Source organism: Canis aureus, chromosome 3, assembly GCF_053574225.1.
Source record: "Canis aureus isolate CA01 chromosome 3, VMU_Caureus_v.1.0, whole genome shotgun sequence".
Lineage (NCBI taxonomy): Eukaryota > Metazoa > Chordata > Mammalia > Carnivora > Canidae > Canis > Canis aureus.
This window is the reverse complement of record NC_135613.1, coordinates 46,631,178-46,654,674: the sequence shown is the minus strand read 5'-3', so window position 1 is coordinate 46,654,674 and position 23,497 is coordinate 46,631,178. Positions and strand designations below refer to the sequence as shown.

Sequence of the window (23,497 nt, the reverse complement as noted above, 5' to 3'; positions counted from 1 at the left end):
TTTATTGATTTATTTATTCATGATAGACAGACAGAGAGAGGCAGAGACAAAGGCAGAGGGAGAAGCAGGCTCCATGCCGGGAGCCGGATGCGGGACTCGATCTCAGGACTCCAGGATCATGCCCTGGGCCAAATGCAGGCCTGAGCCACCCAGGGATCCCATTTTTAAAAATTTCTGCATCTCCGATAACATAATTCAATTGTTTCATCTTCAGGTTCACTGATCCTTTCTTCTGCCTTAGCAAATCTGCCATTGAACCCCTTTAGTAAGTTTTTTTTTTTTCCTTTCAGTTATTGGACTTTACAATTCCAGAATTTGTGTTTGTTTCTATTTCTGAGTAGACTATTTTTTAGAGCAGTTTTGGGTTCACAGAAAAATAGAGTGGGAAATACAGAGAATTTATACCTCATACCTCCAAACATGCACAGCCTCCTATACTATCAACATCCTGTACTAAAGTGGTACATTTGTTACCACTGATGAATCTACAGTAATGCATCATTATCACACAAAGTCCATAAGTTTGTACTAACATTTACTTTTAGTATTGTGTATTCTATAGTATTTCACAAATAAGTATAAGTACATGTATCCACCATGGTAGTATCAAACAATACTTTCAGTGCTATATAAAGTCCCCTCCTTTATCTCTCCCACCCCAAACCCCCGACAATCACTCATCTTTCTACTGTTTCTGTAGGTCTGCCTTTTCTAGAATATCATATAGCTAGAATCACACAGTAGCCTTTTGGGCTTGGCTTCTTTTAGCTACTAATATGCATTTAAGATTCTTTCATGTGTTTTCATGGCTGATAATTCATTTCTTTTTAGTGATGAGTAAATTCCACTGTTTGGATGTACTATAGTTTATTTATCCATTTACCTACTTTCTTCCAAGTTTTGGTTTCTTTTTTTTTTTCTACAACCTCTATCTCTTTATTCATATTCTTATACATCATTCATGCTTTGTTTTTCTGATTTCCTTTAGTTCTTTGTCCATGATTTTCTTTAGCTCATGGAACATATTTAAGATAGTTAATTTAACATTTTTGACTAATGTTTCCAATGTCTAGACTCTCTCACGGATAATTTCTGTCAAATTCTTTTTTTCTGTGAATGTGTGATGCATATTTTTCTGTTTTTTAAAAATATATTTTGTAAGGTTTTTGAGAACTGAACATTTTGAGCATCACGTTGTAGTAATTCTAATTTTCCCATTCCTCAGGGATTTCTGTATCTTGCTTGTTGGTTGCTGCAGTCCATGTGTGGCTTTTCCAAACCATTTTTGCAAAGTAGGTATTTATTCCGTGTGTTCACTGAAGTTTCTGTTCCTTTATCTCTGCACTCAGCCAGTGACCTGAAAAAGACTTCCTTAAATGTCTGGCTCCCAAGAGTGGAGGAGAGTGCTGCCCCTTTAAGTCCCCTGGAAGTCACTTCAGCTGTTGGCAGTTGAAACAATGGCCACCAACCTGTGTGCTAGCCCCTCACTGATCTAAGAGCAGCAAACAGCAGTCAGAATCTACAATCTCAATATTTGTAGAACAAGGTCCTTATTGCCCATCTAGGGGACCAGCAATATGAGCAACTCTGCCCCACCCCACCCCCCGCCACTGCATACGTGAGGAATGGTAGCCACCACCATGAAATAGGCTGAAATGCACCAAAATTTCAAAAATTCACCAGTCTCTTCATCCAGCTCTTTCCTGGATAAGTTCAGAGTTCCAAAACAGTTACTTCAAGATGGTTGCTGCCAGCTTGATAGCTGTTAGGTGGAAAAGCAGATTACTAGAGCTTCTACTCTACCATCTTCCTGGACATTGCTCTCACATCCCAGTTTTGATTTGAGATGTCCATTGACGTCCTCACAAAACTCTGTGGATAACCTGCTTATTGTCAAAAAAGATTTTAGAATCTGCTCTTAATTTCTGGTTCCCCTAAATTCTATGATGATGGGTCATGGCTTGAGATTTTATTATATCAGACATCTGACTGGCTCTTTGAATCTGGAAGCTATGTCTTTGAAATCTGTTTTCTCTAGAATTCCCATTAGTTCAACCTTTGAACCTCTTGAAATAATTCCATAATTTTCATGTCTTTTCTCTCCCTATTGTCTCTCTTGGCTCCCAGTATGTTCTTTCTGCTTGTTTTGTTTGAGTTCTCTTTCAGATCAGGTGGCTCTTGATTCACAGCTCAGACTGAGGCAGAAAGAGCTGATTGGAAGTTCTGGGTAAACAAACAGGGCCGTTAATAAAGCAGCTTTGCTGTCAGATGGTCAAGGAGCAAACTTGATCATTTTCTTGAGAGAATCTCCCAGTCAGTGCCTTTAGGCCTCTTCCTTTGGATCAGTTTTCTCAGAATCTGCTGATTTCCTGCTGGCTGCAGGATGGGGAAGGAGACATTCTTAAAAACCTGGCCACAGCACTCCTCAGGTTGTGTTTTGGGGAGAGTGGACCTTATGGCTACCCTCAGCTGTGTCTCAGAAGACCCCCAAACTTTTGCTTGGGTTTTCCAGAGGCCATTACATGCTTGGGATGGGATTTACCTGGGGTCAGGCCCTCTTTGTATAAATTTCCAACCAGTCTTTCTTCCATTGTCTTGCCTTGCCATTCCCCACTGTCATTAAACTTGGTACCTCCAATTCCAGAGACTTCCTGGAGTTCTGTGGCTCAAATCAGCTTCCTTGTCCCTGAGACCTTTAACTAAAGTCAGTCATCCCAGGTCACATGCCTTCCATATTCCAAAGTATTGCTCACACCTGTCCCCTGCTGCAATAACTTTTTTCCATTCTCTTTCTCTTTGAGGACAGGTATCTTTTCTTCTCCTTTTAGTAGGGTTTCAGGAGGGAAGAAAGATAAGTCCATGTGTTTAAGCTGCTACATTAAACCAGAAGCCACTGGTCTTCTCCCAGCTTACTTTCAATGAAGAGTAAGCAAGCACCTTGCAAAATGTTTAAAAGGAGACATTTGGGGGTATGCCTGGGTGGCTTAGTCAATTAAGCATCTGCCTTCAGCTCAGGGTACAATCTCAGGGTCCTGATATCCGGCTCTTTGTCCTCCCTGATCAACGGGGGGCCTGCTTCTCCCTCTCCCCCACTTGTGTTCTCTTGCTCACTTGCTCTCTCAAATAAATAAATAAATCCATTAAAATATTGAAAAACTGGGCAGCCTGGGTGGCTCAGCGGTTTAGCGCCGACTTCAGCCCAAGGTGTGATCTTAGAGACCCAGGATCTAGTCCCACGTTGGGCTCCCTGTATGGAGCCTGCTTCTCCCTCTGCCTGTGTCTGTGTCTCTCAATCTCTCTCTGTGTCTCTCATGAATAAATAAATAAATAAAATATTTTTTAAAAATTGAAAAATTAAAAACTTCCGTCACATGAAGTTAAACTTTAAAAAAAAAAAACAAAGGAAACATTTTTGGTGAAGCAAGTATCATGAAATCAGGCAGAAAATTATAGAAAAAGTGATGCATTCATATAAAGGAAGACTTAGCATACAAAACAAATGACTGATGGAGCCTCAACTGAGATGTGTTTCAGATATCTTGTGGCGCCAACAAAACAGGACACAAAGGTTCAAGAATGGGCAATAGTAACAACCGACAGTGATAAAAATCAGAGTACAAGTTACCTCTGGAAGTATTGGATGGGGAGGAGACCCAAGGGAGTCTTCAGGGTGCAAAAAATATCTATACCTTATACCTTGATGTGGGCTGTAGTGACACAGGTATATACATATGGAAAAATACATCAAGCTGCATACTTCAGATTTGTGCACTTTACACACATCATTGAGTGTGTCTCGTACTTCAGTAAAAAAGAAAAAATGGAAGAAAAGGACATTTATTGAATGCTTGCTGTACGCTAGCCACTGGCTAGATATGCTTTTCTTTTTCTTCACTTAATGAGCACCTACTATGTCCTGGGCACTATCTAGGTTCTGAGGACCCAGCAGTGAACAAAAAAATTAGAGTACTTGCCTGCATGATGCTCACAGATAATGGGGGAGACAGCATCCAATAGTCACAGTTATAAAAGTGAAGTGAAAGCGGTGACAAGTGAAGGACACATCACTGCACAGAAGAAGTGGTGTGTCTTAATCTGGGAAAGAGAATCAGGCTTTTCTGAGGAAATGAAATTGAAACAGTGATCTAAAGGATCAGGAGAAAATAGCCAGCAGAAGGGCAGGGAAGAAGAGCATTTTATGCAAAGGTACTGTGGTAGAAAGAACCACAGTAGGCAAAGAACAGGGCTGAGCAGGGCACAGGTAATCTGAGAGAGGGAGCCTCGAACAGCCATTTCACAAATACAGAAACTGAGGCTCGAGGGAATGAGGTGGCTGCCCCAGGCCCCCAGCAGATGCAGCTGGGGTTGGAAGCTAGCTTTGTCCGGTTCCTCCTCTGCTTGCTGAGACAAAGTAGAATGTGAGTGGGAGAGGCTATCTGTGTTCTGACCCGTAGCAGGGTGCCAGCTGCCCTCATGCTCCCTGCCTCTCAGCTCCACAGGGCCTGCGGATGGGGATGGCCATGGAGCCCTGCCCTGAAGAACAGTACTGGGATCCCCTGCTGAACATGTGCCTCTCTTGCAAACCCATCTGCAGCCATCAGATTCCTCGTACCTGTGCAGCATTCTGCAGTGAGTTCTGGGGCCTGAGCCCCATGGGCTGGATCACCCCTTCCTTCCCTCTAGAGGTCCCCCAGGCCCTATTGCGCTTGGGTGGCTGAGAAGGAGATGGTAGAAGGAGATGTAGAACATGGCACCTCTTTACCCCTCAATCTTTCTGCTCTGGCTACACTAGCCTCCTTGCAGTTTCTTGAACATGCTGTGGGGTTTTTTTTCTGCCTCAGGGCCTTTGCACATGTTGTACCCTATGCTTGGAATGCATTTCCCTGTTATTCTTCCCTCAGCTCCCTCTTACTCAACCTTCAGGTCTGAGGCCAAATGTCAGAAGTCTTACCTACCTGTCCAATAGAAATGAGGCCCTCCTTTGTTTTCCTCTGTTCTTTCTTTTGAAATTTTTTATTATAGGAATTATTGCAGAAAGGATAGCATAATAAATCCATTTCTGCCCATCATCAGCTTTAAAAATCTGCTGTTTTATTCCCCAACCATTTTTTTGCTGGTATATTGTAAAGTAAATCCAAGAATTCATATAATTTTACCTGTAAATACTAGATCATGAAGAGCCTTCAAAATACAACCTTTATCTCTTATCATCCCCGGCAATAATTCCTTAACACCCTCTGTATTCAGGCTATATCCAATTTTCTCTGATTGTCTTGAAAAAGATATTTTGTCTACTGTTCTTTTTTCATAACTTATTCTTTTCCTTGATGGAACTTCCCATGATTTGCGTAACGTTCTTTTGTGTGCATTTGTTTCATGTCTGTCTTGACCCTTTGGACCACAAGTTCTTTTCCTTATTTGAATCTTGCACAATGCCTGACACATAGTGAGTGATTCATCAATACTGATTGAGTGGAGTTCAGAGAGGCTGAGTGACTTGCCCAAGCTCACACAGTGTAACAGTGGATTTAAACCAGGACTCTCTGACTTCAAAACCGTGACTCCGAACCACTATCCATTAATGAAGTGGAATACTTGTTGTATCACTCCACAAATATTCATGGAACTCTCCAGCCCCTTGAAAATGGGAAACTGACATGATCCTTCAAGAGGGTCATCGTCTAATGGAAGAAATAAATACATTTCAACAGAGAAGGATAAAGTGCCATAAAATGCTACAATTGGGAGAGACCACCTATGGCTAATGGGTTAGGGAACAGGGAAGTGTTCCTGGAGTAAATGCCACCTGAGATAAATTGTTAAGAGTTGGCAGTCAGATGGTGGGAGGTGGGGGGGAGGATACTCTGGAAGGAGGACCCGTGTGGATGAAGGCATGGACATAGAAAAACACAGTAGGGAGTACCAAGGCCCAGAGGGGAAGTTTTTGAGGTTGGGTAGTGAGAGTTGGTGGGTCTAGGGAGCTCAGACACCACCTGCAACAGCCACAATGGGGGCCTGAGGAGGGGAGGAGGTCATACATAAAACCCTAGGAACACCACTGCTGTCCTGTCAACTCCGTCTCATGAGTGGCACTTCTGGCTTAGTGGAATCCCCGGGCAGAGCCAGGGCAAGAAGAGGTCATTGATCCCATCTGAGTCTTCCCTCAGGTCCCAGTTTCACCATCTTCCTGGTCTTTTCCTTTACTCTTTCAAGGACGTAAGAGTTGGTGTGTTTGTGTTGCAAAAAGGCACAAATGAATATTTTACTTAAACTTTCCATTAACCCAGCATTTATTTATTATGCATCAGGCATTATGCCAGGAACCTCAAATCCTCATGGCAACTTTAAGAAGTCAATATCAGGGCAGCCCCGGTGGCGCAGCGGTTTGGCGCCACCTGCAACCTGGGGTGTGATCGTGGGGACCCGGGATCGAGTCCCACGTCAGGCTTCCTGCATGGAGCCTGCTTCTCCCTCTGCCTGTGTCTCTGCCTCTCTCTCTCTCTCTGTGTCTATGAATAAATAAATAAAATCTTAAAAAAAAAAGAAGTCAATATCATTATTACCTCTGTCTTGGAAATGAGGAAACTGAGGCATGCAAACTCTACAACCTGCAAGTGGTAGACTAAGGATGCTCTCAAATCTGATTGGCCTTGAAGCCTGTGTTCTTACCTGCTATCTTTCACTACCTCTGAAATGTGCCCTTAAAATCTCCAGTGTGAGTCACATTTTCATATAAATAGAATCTTAGCTTAAAGATAAGGGAGGGGATCCCCGGGTGGCTCAGCGGTTTAGCGCCTGCCTTTTGGCCCGGGGCGTGATCCTGGAGTCCCGTGATCGAGTCCCACGTCGGGCTCCTGGCATGGAGCCTGCTTCTCCCTCTGCCTGTGTCTCTGCCTCTCTCTCTCTCTCTCTCTGTCTATCATAAATTAATAAGTAAATCTTAAAAAAAAAAAGATAAGGGAAACCTGCCCTGTGAAAGTATAGATTTCTGTTTTGCACTCAAAATTGCTCTTTTAAAGCAAGCGTGATTCATTTCTTTAGTTTGCTTGGCTTCTGCATTTTGGCACTGATGGCTGTTTAGGTTCTTATAATTCTCATTCATTAAGACAGAAGAAATATGAGTGCCCGGGTAGCTCAGTCAGTAAAGCATCTGCCTTCAGCTCAGGTTGTGATCCCCGGGTCCTGGGATTGAGTCCTGCATGGGGCTCCCTGTTCAGCAAGGCACCTCTGCTTTTCCCTCTCTCTCTGCCCCTTCCACCTGCGCTTGATCTTGCTCTCTTTTTCAAATAAATCAATAAAAAGGCTTAAAAATACAGAAGAAACACTATTATTTTGAGCTTTCCCATTTTCTTTCCAGCCTCCTCCCTCAACCTGCCGAGGTGGTTTCTAGCTTCCTTCTCCAATCCTTATGTTAATAAGAAATATGTTTCTCCTTTATGAAGTTTGAAAAGTGCAATGAAGAACTTAATGAAAATGAAGAACTTAATGTAATAACCTAGATTTCAATTTTGAAAGATAACTGGAAAATTCTTATATGCTTAGAAACTAAGAAATGCACTTTCAAGTAATCCATAGTTCGGAGACGAAGTAATAATGAAAACTGAAAACATTGAAAGTAGATACAGGAAAAATACTACGTGTCAAATTATATACTGCAGAGATGCCTGGGTGGCTCAGTGGTTGAGCATCTGCCTTTGACTCAGGGTGTGATCCCAGGGTCCAGGGATCGAGTCCCACATCGGGCTCCTTGCATGGAGCCTGCTTCTCCCTCTGCCTGTGTCTCTGCCTCTCTCTGTGTGTCTCATGAATAAATAAATAATATCTTTTTTTTTTAAATGTATACATTGCAGCTAAAATAGAACTTAGAGGACAATGTATAGCCTTCCATTTACATATTGGGAAAGGAGTTGCACTACTCTGGAATTGCTTTTGGGGAATTGAATCATAATTTTTGTAAACTGTGATGCCCTTGAAGGCCAACTTCACAGGGCCTGCAGGTCTTCCCCAGTAGCATCACTCATTTCTGTCTCCTAGAGTCACTCAGTTGCCGCAAGGAGGAAGGCAGCTACTATGACCAGCTCCTGAGGAACTGCATCAGCTGTGCCTCCATCTGCGGACGTCACCCCAAGCAATGCACATATTTCTGTGAGAACAAGTTCAGGAGCCACGTGAACCTCCCACCAGAGCTCAGGAGACAGCGAGCTGGGGAAGCTGAAACCAGGTCAGACAACTTGGGAAGGTACCAGGGAACAGAGCACAGAGGCTCGGAGGCAGGTAAGCTCCCCCCCTCCTCCCAGGTCGGCTGGCATAGTGTCTGAGGATCCCAGCGGGTGGAATGCGGAGTGCCAGGCATAAATAACAATGGTCTGCAAAACAGGAAGTCCAGAGTCCAGGCAAATGGCCAGAAGGCAGGGGAGGGTCATTTCAGGATAGAAAAAAATTTTAAGCAAAATATCTAGACGTCTGTGGGCCCAAAGGATGCAGGAGGAAAAAAGGTCTGATCATTGAGAGCTTATAACAGAGGCTAAATGAGTTCTGAAAACACAGATCTGAAAATAACCAGCAGAGCTAACCTCGTGAGCAAGATCTCTGATTCCATTTAAAGACAATGGGGACTTCCTAAGAATGAGAAGGAAAGAAGTATTACAAAACGATTGATAGTAGGGATTGGCCACTTGGGACGTAATGAGAAGGGTCCCTTGAACTGGGCATCTACTAAGTGTGGAGCATTGAAAGTGTCTAATTATCCTCCCAGAAAACAGCTCTTAGCTTACCTACCCTGCTCTGTGGTGTCAGAAAGGATGGGACAGGAATGCCATGTAGATCAATAAACACTTGCCTTAGTTACACTGCTCTCAGTCTATCAGTGGAGAGACAAGAAGCCCGAAGCTCCTGGAGCTATGACTGGTTTCTTTCCTCTGTTGTGACTTTCTTCACTTCATTTCCATGGCTCCAGATCCTAGTGCCAAGATACCAAAGGGAGGGCAGGTATCATGTGCCCTGATAATGGAAGTTGCCCATCCCCAAATTCTACTTGGTTAGACTGTGGTCTTTTACTCCTTTCTGTTCTCTTGTCAGTAGGTGGTTGCTGTGTAACAAACAGTCCCAAAAAATCAGTGGCTTATAATTCTCATGTGTCTGGGTTTGGGCTGGGGTCAGCTGGGTTCAGTTGGCTCAGCTAGAGGTGGCTCTGCACCATGTGTCTCTTATCCTATTCCTGGGACCAGCAGACTGACAAGGCATGTCCCTCTCATGATGGCAGAAGTGTAAGAGGTAGAAACACAAAGCTTGCTGTCACTAGGCTGGGGACATGCACTACATCCTCACTGCTGAATCGCAAAGCCAATCAGATTCAAGGGTGGGAAAACAGAGGCTACCTTTTGGTGGGAGGAGATATAGAGAACTTGTAGCCATGGTGAGTTTGTGGTTGATTTTAATCTAGCACAGCCTCTCTCTCCTGAGAACTGTAGATTAACATGCAGAAGGGCATGGATACAAGAGGGAGTGATGTACAGAATCAGGAAGTAGGGCTGGGGGTGGGGGCAGACCTGCTCCTCCAGCATCTGGTGACCATGTTTGTCCAACCTACACTTGGCGATGTCTTTGGATTCTTCCAGCCAAAAACCTAGAACTTTCCCATCTTTGATGCATTAAGGTCCCCTTCAGATCAATTCTGCCATTTTGCAGATCGAGAAACTGAGCCTCAAAATTCAGAGTGATTTCTGAGAGTCGTACAATGAGTGCATGAGCAATGCTGAGCTGGGATTCAGGCCAGGTCTATGGGTGCCAAAGTGTATCCACTTTGCAAGATCAAAAATCCCAGAGTGGCATTCATGGGACTGTCACTTCCTGAGCGTCACCTGCCGCCCGTGGGACATGATTAGCTATTCTTGTTTGTGACTCCCCACCAAGCCTCATCCCTGGAGGGCACTGGGTAGAATCTGGGAGCCTCATCTTGGCTCCAGGGATAGATTCCTCAGGATGTGCGGATGAGGGTGTGTGAGAGCATGGTGGGGAGCCAGTGGGGTCAACATGACAGGTCATGCCCGAGCCTGCAGCGTTAGCTGTCCCATTCGTACCATGGCAGAGCCGAGGAGACCACATGCCCTCGCAGGGACTCGGTGGCTTAATGACCGTCTTGCTGTGGCCTTAATGACTGGAGGTTTGGGTCCGTTCTGGTCTCCTCTGACATGTGGGTGTGCTGGTGGGGCCGGAGCTGGGCTTGGGGGATGATGAGCAGGAAGTAGCAGGGCCACACACTGGGAAGGCTAGTTGTGCACCTGTCTGAGAGCATGGACTGGAGGATGCCATGTGGCCAGGCTGCCTCTGGCTGCAGCCAGCGGTGGAGCCAATGTGATCCCATCTCTCTGGGAGCTCCCCCAAGCCTGCCATCCCCCCTGCTAAGTCCCCATCCCTGCCAGGCCCCACCTCCAGCCTTCTCTACATCTCTTGTGCAGTCTTTCCAGATCATCATTCCTTCATTTGACACATCGCTGTGAGGCTTTGCTGTGCATGGGTGAGTTGGCAAGAGCAAGGCAGATCCTGTCCCTAACCCCATAGAAGTCACAGTCCAATGGGAGAGACAGACAATAGACAAGACTCAGGCAACAATGAATTCATCATGCATGGTGCATGGTGGCAACGTCACCCACCAGGGGTGCGATGGGGGCAAGGCAGGCAGTCTTCTCTGAGGAGGGGCTTTCAAGGAGGACTAGAGCGATGCTGGAGGCCATGGAGCCAGACCCCAGTTGCATCCCTCACCAACTGTGGGGCCTTGAGCAAGTTACTTAACCTCTCTGAGCCTTGGTTCTGTGAGAATGAGGTCATCTTCACGGAGTCATTGTGAAGATTACAAGAGAACGGTCATCAGGATCGATGAGTGCCCACCAAGCACATGGCAACTGCTCATTTAAAAAGAAAAACGTGTGTTTAAGAGACAAAGTGGAGGGAGAGTATTCCAGGCAGAGGGAACAGCAATGCTGTACAGATGCTCAGTAGTAAAGTTGCTGTGCCGTGAAGAGGATCTCTGCTAGAAGGGAAATCCGAGGAGAATGACACTTCATCTCTGCATCAGAGGCTCCCAGCCTGATGGCAGGGACCGCAGAGGCAGGAGGGACCCCCACCAGAAAGTGTGGCTGCTTTGAATGTTGAGATTGATGATACCACCCACTGGCCTAGAGGGTATAGAAGTCTCGTGGTCCACATAGTGAGGCATTCAAGGGAGCAAGCTGGACAGCTGACATGATGAAGGAGCCCTGGCTGGGGTTTCATTGTGGGCAGGGGTGGCCAGATGACAGTTCCCATGTGCAGGGGGACATGTAGGGTTGGCATCTGCCACTGGCACTGAGGGCGGGAGCCCCTCGATTTTCCTGTCAGCTGGCCCGGTGTGGTGCAGAGTGTGGAGCTCGGAACATCAACATACGGGGTCCTGCTGCTAGCTCAGGGACACTCTCGGAGGGCTCAGCAAGGTGGAGGGAATGTCCCCTCTCCCTGAGCAGATGGCACGGCCAGGGGCTGCTCGGCTTCTAGGGAAAGGCAGGTGGGCACTGGGCTCAAGGGTGGAGGGAACAGAGGAGCACCCAGGGCCCTGGGGGAGGATCAGACACTCGATGACAGAGGGTCCTATCTGCCAGGCTGGGGACACTGCCGCGTTCCTGGAGGCAGGGCAGCCACAGGCCCAGAGCGTGGGGACTAGGCTGCAGGGAGATCCCCCGGGGCCCCTGGAGGGTGGACCCTGGCGAAGGCAGAAGGGACCCCGAGAGGCTGTTTGGGCTGTTGACAAGGGCCTGGATCGTCCTCGAGGGGCGGTGCAATGGCGGGCTGGGGGGCGACGGAAGGGCCCTCAGGTCCGGACCGGGGTGGAGGCGTCGAGCACGGCAAGCTGCTCGGGCTCTGGGACGACCCGGCACCGGGGAGCCAGGCTGCGAAGCATTTTAAAGCGCATCAAACAAAGCACATAGGGTTACGGAGACGCCAATGATGTCGAGACACTATTCACGATAGCATCTCGAAATACTAAATGAAATCACACGTTAAATCAAAATATTACCGCGGTGTTGCACAAATCAGAACGAACCTGTGCGCCTCCAGCAACGCGGCCGATGGCCAGGCGGAGCGGCGGGCTGGATGCGGACAGCGGGTCCAGACCACGCTAAGCTCAGAGGCGGCGCAGGCTGCTGAAGCCACGGCGCGGGGTGCAGAGATACCCCGGGTTCCGCAATGGACAAAGCCACACTCCTGCTCATACCACGTGGGGCTGCAGCCTCCACGTGCAGCGGAAGCAAAGGCTAAATCTCAGGGGCCATCGGTGGGGTTAACGACGTGTTTTTCTCATCCACGTCCATGGAACCCCCAGACTCTCCACGGGCCCCCGGGGTCCAGGTTAAGTGCTCTGGGCGTGTTGGCAGCAGGGCGCTATGCCAGCCTGCCAGCACCTGAATTCCAGCCCACCTCCCTGGGAGACCCGGAGAAGCTTCTGGACCACCTGTGCCTAACAGTCCCCACCTGCAATGATGATAAATGCACCGACCTCCCGGGGCTCTCTGGAGGCCTCCATGGCTCTGATCTGGGGGCACAGACCTGGTTGGGTGGGAAAAGCACAATGTGGGTCCCTTCCTGGGCCGGCTGCGTTAGTGTCCTGTGGCTGCTTTGAAACTGGGGCACACATGTCCTCTCTCGCTGTTCTGGAGGCTGGAAGGTTGATACTCGAGGGGCTGGCAGGGCTGTGCTCCCTCCAAGGCTCGAGGGGAGGCTCTTTCCTTGCCCCTTCCCGCTGCTGGCGCCCTGAGGCAGCCTCCCCGCAGTCCCTGCCTCCGTCCTCATGGTCCTCATGCGGCCTCACTGTGCGGCCGTCCTTTCTCCTCTTATAGGGGCACCTGTCACTGAATTTAGGGCTCACCCATATCCAGATGACCTCTTCTTGAGGTCAACTGAATTACACAAACTTTCTTCTTTCCAAATAAGGTCACAGTTGCAGGTTCCGAGGGGGCATCTCTTTGGGGGGATGGAAGGAATCAGGGTTGTGGGGAGGGAGCTGGAAGGAGGCTTGGTCCCTCCTTCCTACAGACAACCCTCCCTGGCTGAGCAGTGGAGGAGTGGGGACACTTGGGGATGAGCAGCAGCATCAGCCCCCCAGGCCTACCTGCCTCGTATACATTTATTTGCACCACCTTGCAGATGCCAAGCAATGCTGGCAGGAATCCCATTCCCCATTTTACAGAGAAAATTGAGGGCTGAGGAAGCTGAGGGCAGTGTCCAAAGCCACATTCAACTCAAGCAGTTGTGGCTGCAGGGCTCTCAGCTCCATCCATCTGAGGCCGTGCCACCTGGGTCCCCGGTCCACAGAGGCCGCTTTGCTCTGCCCCTACGTGACGAGCCATAACATTGACCACCTGGCCACCCGAGCCGGAGCCGGGGACCGCAGCAGTCTGGGGAAATTCTATTTTTAGATGTGAGAAGGCTTAGAAGGCAGTAAAACAAAACAAAACAAAAACAAAAACCCGCTTGGAAATAAACTGTCCCAGCGGAGGGCCAGCCTGGCTCCGGCGGCCAGAAGCTGTGTGTGGTGCCCTCTGCAGGTGGTTCTCGGGACCTGCACCTCCAGGGGCTGTGTCCTCAGGACTGGATTTCGGGACCAGAACAGAGAATGCATCCCTTTTACCCATGATAACTTTGCTTTTTTTTTTTTTTTTTTTAATTCATAGAGACACACACACACACAGAGAGAGGCAGAGACACAGGGAGAGGGAGAAGCAGGCACCATTCAGAGAGCCTGATGTGGGACCCGATCCAGGGTCTCCAGGATCACGCCCTGGGCTGCAGGTGGCGCTAAACCGCTGGGCCACTGGGGCTGTCCCCACGATAACTTTGACTGTGTCCCTTTGCTCCCGGGGTCAGCAGAGAGGGAAGGACGGGGCAAGGCCTCTCTGCCCTGTGGGGCTTGGGGCACTGAGGGCCAAGAGAAGGCAACTTCTGAGGTCGTGACTCAAGAGACCTTCGTGATTGAACATAGGAGGGCAGAGAAGGGCACACACACACCCTCCACCCCAGGAGCGTCTTGGTGCTCCCAGCTGCCAGACGCAGGGCCAGGCCCCATTCAGGTGGTACAGAAAGAAGCAGGGGACGGCTCTCCCGTTCATGGGACCTCCAGCTGCTGGGACTCTATGACTTCCTTGGCCTTCTGGTCGGCCTTTACAAGGCCCTTTGGACATGTGGGAGACCAGAGCAGCTTCGAGTCCTTTCTCTGTTTTGAATAGATGACACACATACAAATCATTTAGAAAAGAAAAGGAAGAGGGGCGCCGAGGAGGCTGTTGGTTGAGTGTCCGACTCTTGGTCTCAGTTCAGGTCTTTGAGATCGAGCCCCATGTCGGGCTCTATACTGGGCATGGGACCTACCTTCCCACATTTCCTCATCTAGGGCACATCTTCAGCTTCTTATGTGGTTCACACCGCTGCTGGCATCCAAAGTGCTCACCTCCTGCTTTTGCTGCATACCTCTTGGGGATTGGGCCATTTTAGGATGACCCAGGCTGCGGCTCTGAACAAAGCTCCAGCAAACCCTGTGTCTGTGTGGGTGGGATGTGGCCCTGGAAGTGAAGTTGGGGAATCCACGGGAATCGGGAAAGGGTGTTCCCCATGTTGGTAGATGGTGCCAAATGGCCCTCAAACTTCTCCCCCTAGCACTACCACTAAACGAGGTGCTCTTGTGAGATAGATGGGACACCTGTACTTTTAACCTGTGCTTCCCTTCCTCGTTCGGGGGCTCTGAAGCATGTACTAGGGACAAGTCACCAGCAGGTCCGCGGGAAGCCGCAGATCGCTGCTTCTGGCCAAGGGGTGAAGAGCAGTGGGGACTAGCCCCTCACTCCCTCAGGAGCACAATCTCCATGCTGTTTGTCTACTGCAGCCTCCAAAAGCCACCAAAAACTTAGTGGCCTACAAATAACCCCTTCATTATCTTGCAGGGTTCTGTGGGTTCCTGGGCTCAGCTGGGCAGGTCTGGTGTCCACTTGGGGTTTGTGTGCAGCCGCAGGCAGGTGGTGTGGGAGGATGGAGTCACTTGGAGGCTTGGCTCCAAGTGGGAGGCTGGGCTGACCGGGCCACGCTCCTCCCCACGTGACCTCTCCCTGGGCAGAAGCCAGGGCTGCCAGGCCTTCGGAGGGCTCAGACCAGGACGGGCACAGAGGGCACTGCTGCCTCCCACTGGCTGCAGGGAGGCCCAGCCCAGCCATTTTGAAGGGAGGCTACGTATGGGAGGCGGTTCTTTGGGGACCATCCGGGAATACGTGCTGCCAGGTTTGGGTGTTAGAATTCGTGCTGAGAACATCTGAACTATGGAGCTGTTTAGACTCTCCTTGAATCTACGTGGCAGTTCATTTGTACCCAGCAATCTGGCGGCCAGGCATTCCAGCTCAGACGTGAATGAAGGCTGCTGGCCTCTCCCCTGTGGATTCAGTGATCTGATGTCATTTTGTGTCAGAGGCGAGTAGGAGCAGTAGACAGACAGAAAGACCTGGAAGTTGGGAAATGTGAACGGTTTCCTGGCTCTGCCCTCTGCCCTATGACCCTTCCCTGCTTCCTTTTTCCTCTGAGGGCCTTGGTCTCCAGATCTGTAGCACCCGAGTATAGTGGGTGTGCCCTGCTGGGGGTCCTTTGCTTCCCCCTGCCCCATGGCCTTCCTGAGCTCTGGGCAAGGGGCACAAAGGACAGCACTGCCCAGAGCCCCTGTTCTCCCTCTGTAAATGTCGGGGTGGCACCTGCCAGTTCTGTCACTTTATAAAACTCGGGATTCTGAGGCACGTGTGTAGGGAGTGGTGTCCTTCTCGTTGCCTCTGTGTGGCCAGCCCAGAACACTGGCCCAGAGCCCATCAGACCTACTCCCAGTGGCATCTGTGACCAGGAACAGTGTAACTCTGAATCGGTTTTGTCACCTGCAAAATGGAATGTAAAATGGTGCAGCCACTGCTGGACATTCCCCAAAAACTTAAACAGAGAATTACCATCTGACCCAGAGATTCCACTCCTAGGTATAACCCAAGAAAACTAAAAACATGTGTCTGCATGAAAACTTGCATGCAAATGTTCACAGCAGCACTATTCACAATAGCAAAACATGGCAACAACCCACACGTCCATCGGCAGATGAACGGCTAAACATGTTATGACCATACAATGGAGCATGATTCAGCCATAGGAAGGAGTACAGTCCTGCCACACACGACAGTGTGGATCAGCCTTGAAAACATGCTCAGCGAAAGCAGCCAGATGTAGAAGGACACAACTTGTATGATTCCATTCATATGAAATGCCCAGAATAGATATCACAGAGACAGTAGATTAGGGGCTGTCAGGTTCTGGGGCAAGGGACATTCAGAGTGACTACTAGTGAGTTCACGGGTAATGGAAACATCTCCCAATCAGATGGTGGTGACGGTTACTGAACCTCGTGAATATACTAAAACCCACTGAGTTGCTCACTTTAGAATGAAGAATTTGATGCATATGAGTTCTATCTCAATACCCAAAGGTGGAGTCATCAATCCTCCTTCCCAGGAGCAGAGGAATCACGGGGGCCACTCCCCAGAGGGCCTGCACGTAGTAACGTAGTAAGGGCTCAGGGGGTCATCCACATCATCAGTGTATTACATACATGTATTGACTCTGGCCCATCTGTCCTTCCACCTGGGGCCTAGGGGGTGCCCTGATTCCAGGGGCCAGGAAAAATTTCAAGGGGAGGGCTTTGGAGCTGAGTCTTCCTCTGGCATCCAAACCAGAGGCTCAAGACCCTGAGAAGTGGGGTGACCAGCACCCCAGTTCTCCTGGGCCCTCCTGGTTTGCTATCCCAGATTCATTAGCAACTGGACCTGTCCCACTCTCGAAGTCTGCTTCCCCAGGAAGGCCACCTCTTGGAGGAAGGCCCAGGTCAGGGCAGAGTCATCTGCCCAGGACTATTGTCTCTTCACTTATCCATCCACCTCTGGTACTGGCCCGATCTAGGTCCTATGGGAAAGAGCAGATGGCACACAGAGCCAGCTCCAGAGGTGTCCAGCTCTGAGCTCTTAGAAGAAGTTGCTACCAGCCTGGGGTAGAGGGGGCTGATTGTCTCCAGAGTCTAGAGAAGGGTCCACACCAGGCAAGCCTGAGTGAGGCCGGGAATCAACTTCTCCAGGAGCCAGACAGGTGGACAGCATGCTGGGGCTGAGGGCTCTGCCCTCCAAGGGGGCAGGTGGATGGGACGGCCATGTGGCTTGCTTGGGCTCAATGAGGGAAAAGAAAGATTGCAGGACAAGGGGCTGCTAGCCTGCAGGGACACTTCAGAGAAGGGCCCTGGGTGGTGGAGAGCCCCTCCCAATCTCGTGCCTCACGGGAGCTTTGTGGCACCCCTCAGGGCTGAAGCTGAGCACCGAACAGTTGGCCCTGGTCTACAGCACTCTGGGGCTCTGCCTCTGTGCCATCATCTGCTGCTTCATCCTGGCGGTGGCCTGCTTCCTCAAGAGGAGAGGGGACCAATTCTCTTGCCAGCCCTCACCAGCACCATGCCGGACCCAGGCCAAGTCCTCCAAGGGTGAGCACAGATCCGGCCCTCAGACTCCCGGGGCCTGTGGGACAATCTGCTGGTCGGCCTTCTGTCCTGGCACTGGCCCTGCTTCCAAAAGGACAGCAGTTTGCCAGCCCTTCCTGACAAAGGCCTGGGGCACATCCCTGCAGTACTTTTTCTGTCTGGTGAGATCAGTTCACATCAAGACCTGAGGAAGCGTGGATGTGGGCTGCCGGCCGCCGGCTTGGCCCCACACAGGGCTTCCGGGCTGAAACCTGGAGGAGGTGGTCCCCCTGGGGGGCCTAGGGGTGGTCGGCCAAGGGGCGAAACCTGTTCCTTCCCAGCAGAAAGGCAGCTGGCGCTGGGGAGTGGGCGAGCCGGCAGTCCGCTGACCGCGGGGAGCCCAACTGGCCGACAGCCCAGCCGGCCGCGGGTCCCCTGGGGCAGGGCAGGGCGCTGAGGACGGGCGGGGGCCAAGGCCAAGGCCATCGCCCTCCGCCCTTCCCGCAGATCACTGGATGGAAGCGGGGAGCGCCACGGGCGCGTCGCCGCCAGAGCCGGTGGAGACGTGCAGCTTCTGCTTCCCGGAGCGCAGGCAGCCCACCCAGGAGAGCGCGGGCGCGCCCGGGACCCCCGACACGGCGCCCTCGGGCCGGCGCGGGCTCCTCGGCCTCAGCGCCCCCGCTCGGCCCTGCGCGCGCGCCCCGGACCGCGGCCTCGAGGTCCTGTGCGCCCCCGCCCAGGAGGGAGGCCCCGCTGCCTGACGACGCGGGCAGGGTGAGCCTGGGGGACGGCTGGGGCGGAGGGGGAAGAGGTGGGGAGGGAGGGGAGGGTGGAGAGGGAAGGGGAGGGTTGAGACAGGGGGAGGGAAGAGAGATGCGGAGGGAGGCGGGGAACAGGTCGGTCACCGTCTTTATCCCACGTGTCCACTGCAGGTCACCACCCCTGCATACCTGCAGTGAAGTCATCCTTGCCTGCCGGACTCAGCCCCCAGGAGCCCTTCCTTAGAAATAAAACCTTCTCGGGCTGCCCACTCCTCCCTATCCCTGCTTTCCGTCGTGTCTCCCCTGCGGTGACTCTGGAGGTCCCACCTCTCCCGCTCGCCTCCCTGGGCTCAAGGCTCCACCGCAGCGCAGCCGCCTGGTTTCCGAAGACCTGCGAGTTGACGGTCCCCACCAGGCTCAGGACCCGCCGAGCTCGGTGACCGGTGCCGGTGGGAGGCAGCGAGCACACACGGAACTCTGCTGTGCGCTTTCTTTTAAGAGGGAAAGCCAAAGGATGGAGCGAAGCCAGTGTGCCTCTACAGGAGGGCTGGGCACACCTGCATTTCTTTTCTGAAACAAAGTCCCCACTGTGCCTCCTTAGGCATGGTGATGCATGGTGCAACGTGTGTGTGTGTGTGTGTGTGTGTGTGTGTGTGTGTGTGTGTAGTGGGCTAGGGGTGGACAGGAAGGTGCAGGCTGAGCCCAGGGCGCCAAGCTGCTCTGAGAGCCCGAGGCTCTTTGCCTGCCCCCCTCCCCAGGAGCCTTCTCATTTGCACGCACCTTTGGCCTCACCTAGCTACCAACCTGCACGTCTCATGGCTTAATATTCTTTATATTAACTCCCCTTTTCTTCTAGCCCTACTTTAATCTCATGCTGAATTTTATAAGTGATAACACTAAGAATATCTGAGCATCCACACATTTTCAATGTTACCTATATTTTCTATTTGTAGTAGCACTGAAATCTATATTTCAGTGGCACTGAAAATGCATAATGATTCTTAGAAGCATTTACACAGTAAGAGAAATACACAATTGTGTAAATTAAAATGATTCATCCTGTGCCACCCAACATTACCTTGCACAGCTACGTGCACCAGAGGTTCACATAACACACTTTGGGAGGTGTAGACAGGGTGCCTGATGCTCCATCTGTCCACCCTCCAAGGGCTAACAGGCTGTCCCGGCTTCCTGAGGCAGCTGTAACAAAGTAGCACACACTGGGTAGTCTAAAGGCGAAAGTCGCTGTCCCCCACTTCTCCAGGTGTGCCATCTGGAATCAAGGTGCCAGCAGGAGCTGCTTCCTTCTGAAGGCCGCAAGGGAACCATCTGTTCAGGGCCACTATGCTTGGCCTGCATCTTCCTCTCTGTGTCTAGAGTCAAATTCTATCCTTTGTACAAGGACACCAGTCATATGGGATTAGGGCTCACCCCCACCCCTCATTTAACTTGATCACCTCAAGATTCTAAGTCCAAATAAGGTCACATTCTGGGGAACTGAGGGTTAGGGCTTTAACACATGAACTGCCGGGGGGGGGGGGGGGGTGACAACATCATTCAGCCCATAACACAGGCCCTGCCCAAGCCCACCTCTGCTTCATCTTTATGACAAGCAAGTTGGCTTCTAAAAATTGTCTGCCCAAGACACGTGTCTGTGGCACAGTCAGCCCCACAGGGCAAGTGGTGACGCCCTGGCTGCAGTGTTTCCTACAGCCATGTCCTTGCCAGTAGCTGATCCTATTACAGGATTGAGACTAAAGCCCTGTAGCTGGTGTAGATGTCCCAGCGTGGTGACAAGATAATGGCACACTTGGGAACCTCACAGGTGCCGCTTAGGCGGGAAGGCTCCCTTGGAAGGTGTGCGGCTTTCTACCTCTTCTCAAGTTTTCCAGCTCTACCCATCCAAACCCAGAGACTCTAGGGGATGTTTCTGGTACTGTGGGGGCGGGGAGTCAGGGCTGCTGAAAACGTAAGGTGCTGAGTGTCCGATCCTGGCAGCCATCAGACCAAACTTATCTTGTTTTTTGTCAGTCATTTGATTGCTCTTTGGTGTGTGTGTGTGTGTGTGTGTGCGCATGCGTGCGCACATGCTTGCACATATGTGTTTTAATACAGGGATCTCGTTGGTAGACAGTAAATCTGAAACTCTAAATACTGTCCATTTTATACATGCTCTGGATAAAATTCTGTTGGTTCTATCTGAAGCATCTATTCTGACTCCTGCCACTTGTCACAGGCGTGGAGGCAGGCTCCTGTCACTGCTCCCCTGGGTGAGTGCACCAGCGTCCCTGGCCTCTCTGTCACCTCCCTGTCCCCCAGCCCAGGGCTCAGCAAGCTTTGCTGAAAAGTATCAGAAAGTGAGTATCTTGGGCTTCAGGACCATTCGGTTCCTGCTACGGCTGCCGGATGGTTACTCAGCCCTGCCACTGTAGGGCCCATTCAGCCATAGACAGTATCGAGCAAGCAAGGATGGCTGTGTTGCATAAAACTACTTCTAGAAACAGGAGGCAGGCCAGATTCGAACCTCAGGCCATACTTGCCAAGCCCACCCTATTACAAATCCCTGCCTAATAGCTTCAACGTCCAGATCACTTCTGACCCTGGCTCTGTGGAGTGATTTGTCTCTCAGCAGTGCATTGTTTTCACTTGCTCACTTGTGTGTCTTGTATTCCTTTAAGGAATGCCGGATCTGTGTGGGGCAGCAGTCAGACAGAAGGAAGAGGTAGGGATGCCTGCAAATGGGCACACCTCTTCTCCTGCCAGGCTGTCAGTGTGAGCAGTCAAGTCAGCCAAGCTAGGAGCTGAGCTGGGTTTGGGTTTTGTTGTTACAGTCACCTTTTGTGCCTTGCTAGCTGCAAAGTGCCCTGGTGTTACCATGTTCTTGGTGGCAGGGGGTGGCTGGGCTGGTGATATTCCTGCTACGAACTCGGCTTTACACCTTCCCTGTGTGCCACTGCCTAAAGAGGCTCTTTCTCCATTCTTTGCTCTCTGTAGGTGGTAAGTCTACCATTACATCACTTGGTGCTGGCCCATGTGACGGGTGGCGGAGCCACCTTCCATCCTGGTGTCAGGCAGGCCATGTTCCTGGGCTGAGGGGCTGAGCCTTTTCCCGTGATGCTTCCCTCCCCTGGGAATGGACAGTTTCCTGCCCCTAGATGGAGTAGAGGGTATTTGCCTTCCTACTGCCCACAGTGGGTATATCATCTGTATCCTGAGTTCACAGCCCCTTCCCCAGCTTTGGTTTGTTGGGAAAGAAGAGTCTGGGGGGCTGTGAATACTTCCAGCAGCCAGGGTCCCACGCCTGCTCCTCTGATAGAGGCTTCCTGTGGTCCCTGCCTGGTGCCTGGTTTTTATGAGGTCCAGTGGAAGTCTGTGGACAAGCACCTGCAAGTGGGTATCAACTCCACTTGTTTGACTTTCCCAGAAGTTCTGTGCTCTCATGCAAGCCTTCAAATCATGGGAGGACTTGCTCTTGCCCATTTTCATGGCAGCTTTGCCTTCTTCCTTGCACTTGGCCACAGGTGGCCACTGTTCATGTCCCCTCTCTCCTTGGAGGCACCTGCCTTCCTTAGACTCCAGGCTAGTCGGTTGCCCTGCAACTTTAGCTCACAGATGGGCTCAGAGAAGATATAGTTTTGTGGATTATCCAGCTATATTATCATTTGGGAAGGAGTGGCCTTCTCTCTGACTTTCTCCTTCCTAGGTGGCCTTGGAAGCCAGGGTGATCTTATAAAAATATCAATGACATCGTGTCTTTTCACTGCTTAAAACTCTCTCATGGGTTCTTGACACAGAACAAAATCTCCACCTTTTACAGGGGCCTCTGAGCCCATGTGTTCTGGCCCCTGGCCTCCTCTCAAACTCAGCTCATATCACACTCCAGGGCACCCACCACCCTGCAGCCCCACTCACCCTCATCCTCCTGCCCTGAGGCCTTTGCGTTTGCTGTTCCCTCTACCAGGAATGTGCTTCCCTGCATCTTCACCCAGGTTGGAGGGGGTGCTCCTTTTTTAAAAAAAAAAAAAAAAAAAAAAAAGATTTTATTTACTTATTCATGAGAGACACAGAGAGAGGGGCAGAGACATAGGCAGAGGGAGAAGCAGGCTCCATGGAAGGAGCCCAATGTGGGACTCGATCCTGGGACTCTGGGATCACACCCTGAGCCGAAGGCAGGCGCTCAACCGCTGAGCCACCCAGGCATGGAGGGGGTACTCCTATTGTGCAAAAGTCAGCTCAAATGCCATCTTCTCAGAGCCCCCTCCCCCCACCCCCAGCAGTTTCTCTTTTCCCTGATTTCTTAAAATCTCAGAAATCTCAGAGAAATGATTTTGGAAACTTCTCAAAATTAATTTTTGGTACAAAGGAGATAGGGAAGGGAGAGATTTCCTCCAGCTGTGCTTCTCTGGCTCTTGGTATTTTACATGAGCTATCTGGGCCGGCAGTTCTCAGCCTTAGCTGAACATGAGAATCCCTGGGGGGAAAAATCTGCAAAAAAACCTCCCAAAACTCCAGATGCCTGCACCACACTTTAGATCAATTAAATCAGATTCTCAAGAATGGGGAGGGCCAGACATCCAGAGGCTTTTTAGGCTCCCAAGTGGCTCCAGGTGAAGAACCAGTGGTCTGGTCCTAAAACGGGCCATATCACCCACCAGCCTGACATTCGATCTCTTTCCAAGAGACCAGGGACAGGTCCCCCATCTGCTTAGCAAAATACCTTGTTTCTCCTTCCTAATTTTTGTTGACACTCCCTCATTTATAGATTCATCAAAGGAAAAATACCAAACATATGCTAGGAAATGGACATAAGGGCTTGGTATGCATTTTTCCTTGTGAGTCAGAAGGCACACCACAGATCCCAAGAGCCCCAAGCTTGGCTTTCAGGTTTAGGGTTTTAAAAATTATTTATGTAAGTCTTACTACATGCCACGCATTTTTCTAAGCACTTTCCACATATTAACTCAAATTTTTTCCATATAATAATCCTATGAGAGGATACTAGTAGTGTCCCCCATTTTCTAGATGAGGCTCAAAGAGTTTAAGTAGCTCACCCAAAGGTACCCAGAACCAGGATTTGTGTGCAGGCAGCCTGGCTCCACATCCTGTCTCTTAATCACTGGACTGTACCACAGAGAAGGTTTAAATCACAAGTGAAAACATTAGAGAAGCTGGAACTTGCATCTTAGCATGCGGT

The 23,497-nt window shown here is 50.4% G+C and overlaps 2 protein-coding genes across 9 annotated transcripts in view; one reads left to right on the top strand and one right to left on the bottom strand.

Annotated features, from left to right (window-relative positions):
* TNFRSF13B (TNF receptor superfamily member 13B) overlaps positions 1–18,582 on the top strand; it is a 33,617-nt gene extending 15,035 nt beyond the window's left edge. For 2 of the 4 annotated variants that reach the window (XM_077892304.1, XM_077892306.1), the window contains 5 exons: positions 4,492–4,629; positions 8,035–8,274; positions 17,390–17,566; positions 18,050–18,316; positions 18,475–18,582. In XM_077892304.1, coding sequence (XP_077748430.1) covers positions 4,492–4,629; positions 8,035–8,274; positions 17,390–17,566; positions 18,050–18,303 — 809 coding nt within the window. In that variant the 3' untranslated portion in view covers positions 18,304–18,316; positions 18,475–18,582. Of the gene's footprint in view, positions 1–1,246; positions 1,293–4,491; positions 4,630–8,034; positions 8,275–17,389; positions 17,567–18,049; positions 18,317–18,474 lie in introns of those variants that run through there. The other 2 variants (XM_077892305.1, XM_077892308.1) reach the window with 2 other exon arrangements.
* The window catches only part of USP22 (ubiquitin specific peptidase 22), a 93,816-nt gene that overhangs the window by 18,477 nt on the left and 51,842 nt on the right, over positions 1–23,497 (bottom strand). Inside the window, exons 13-14 of one of the 5 annotated variants that reach the window (XM_077892301.1) lie at positions 22,216–22,308; positions 13,732–14,242 (exon numbers count right to left, since the gene is read on the bottom strand). In XM_077892301.1, the coding sequence (XP_077748427.1) occupies positions 22,218–22,308 (91 nt within the window). In that variant the 3' untranslated portion in view covers positions 13,732–14,242; positions 22,216–22,217. Of the gene's footprint in view, positions 1–13,731; positions 14,243–19,220; positions 19,677–22,215; positions 22,309–23,497 lie in introns of those variants that run through there. The other 4 variants (XM_077892298.1, XM_077892299.1, XM_077892300.1 and 1 more) reach the window with 4 other exon arrangements.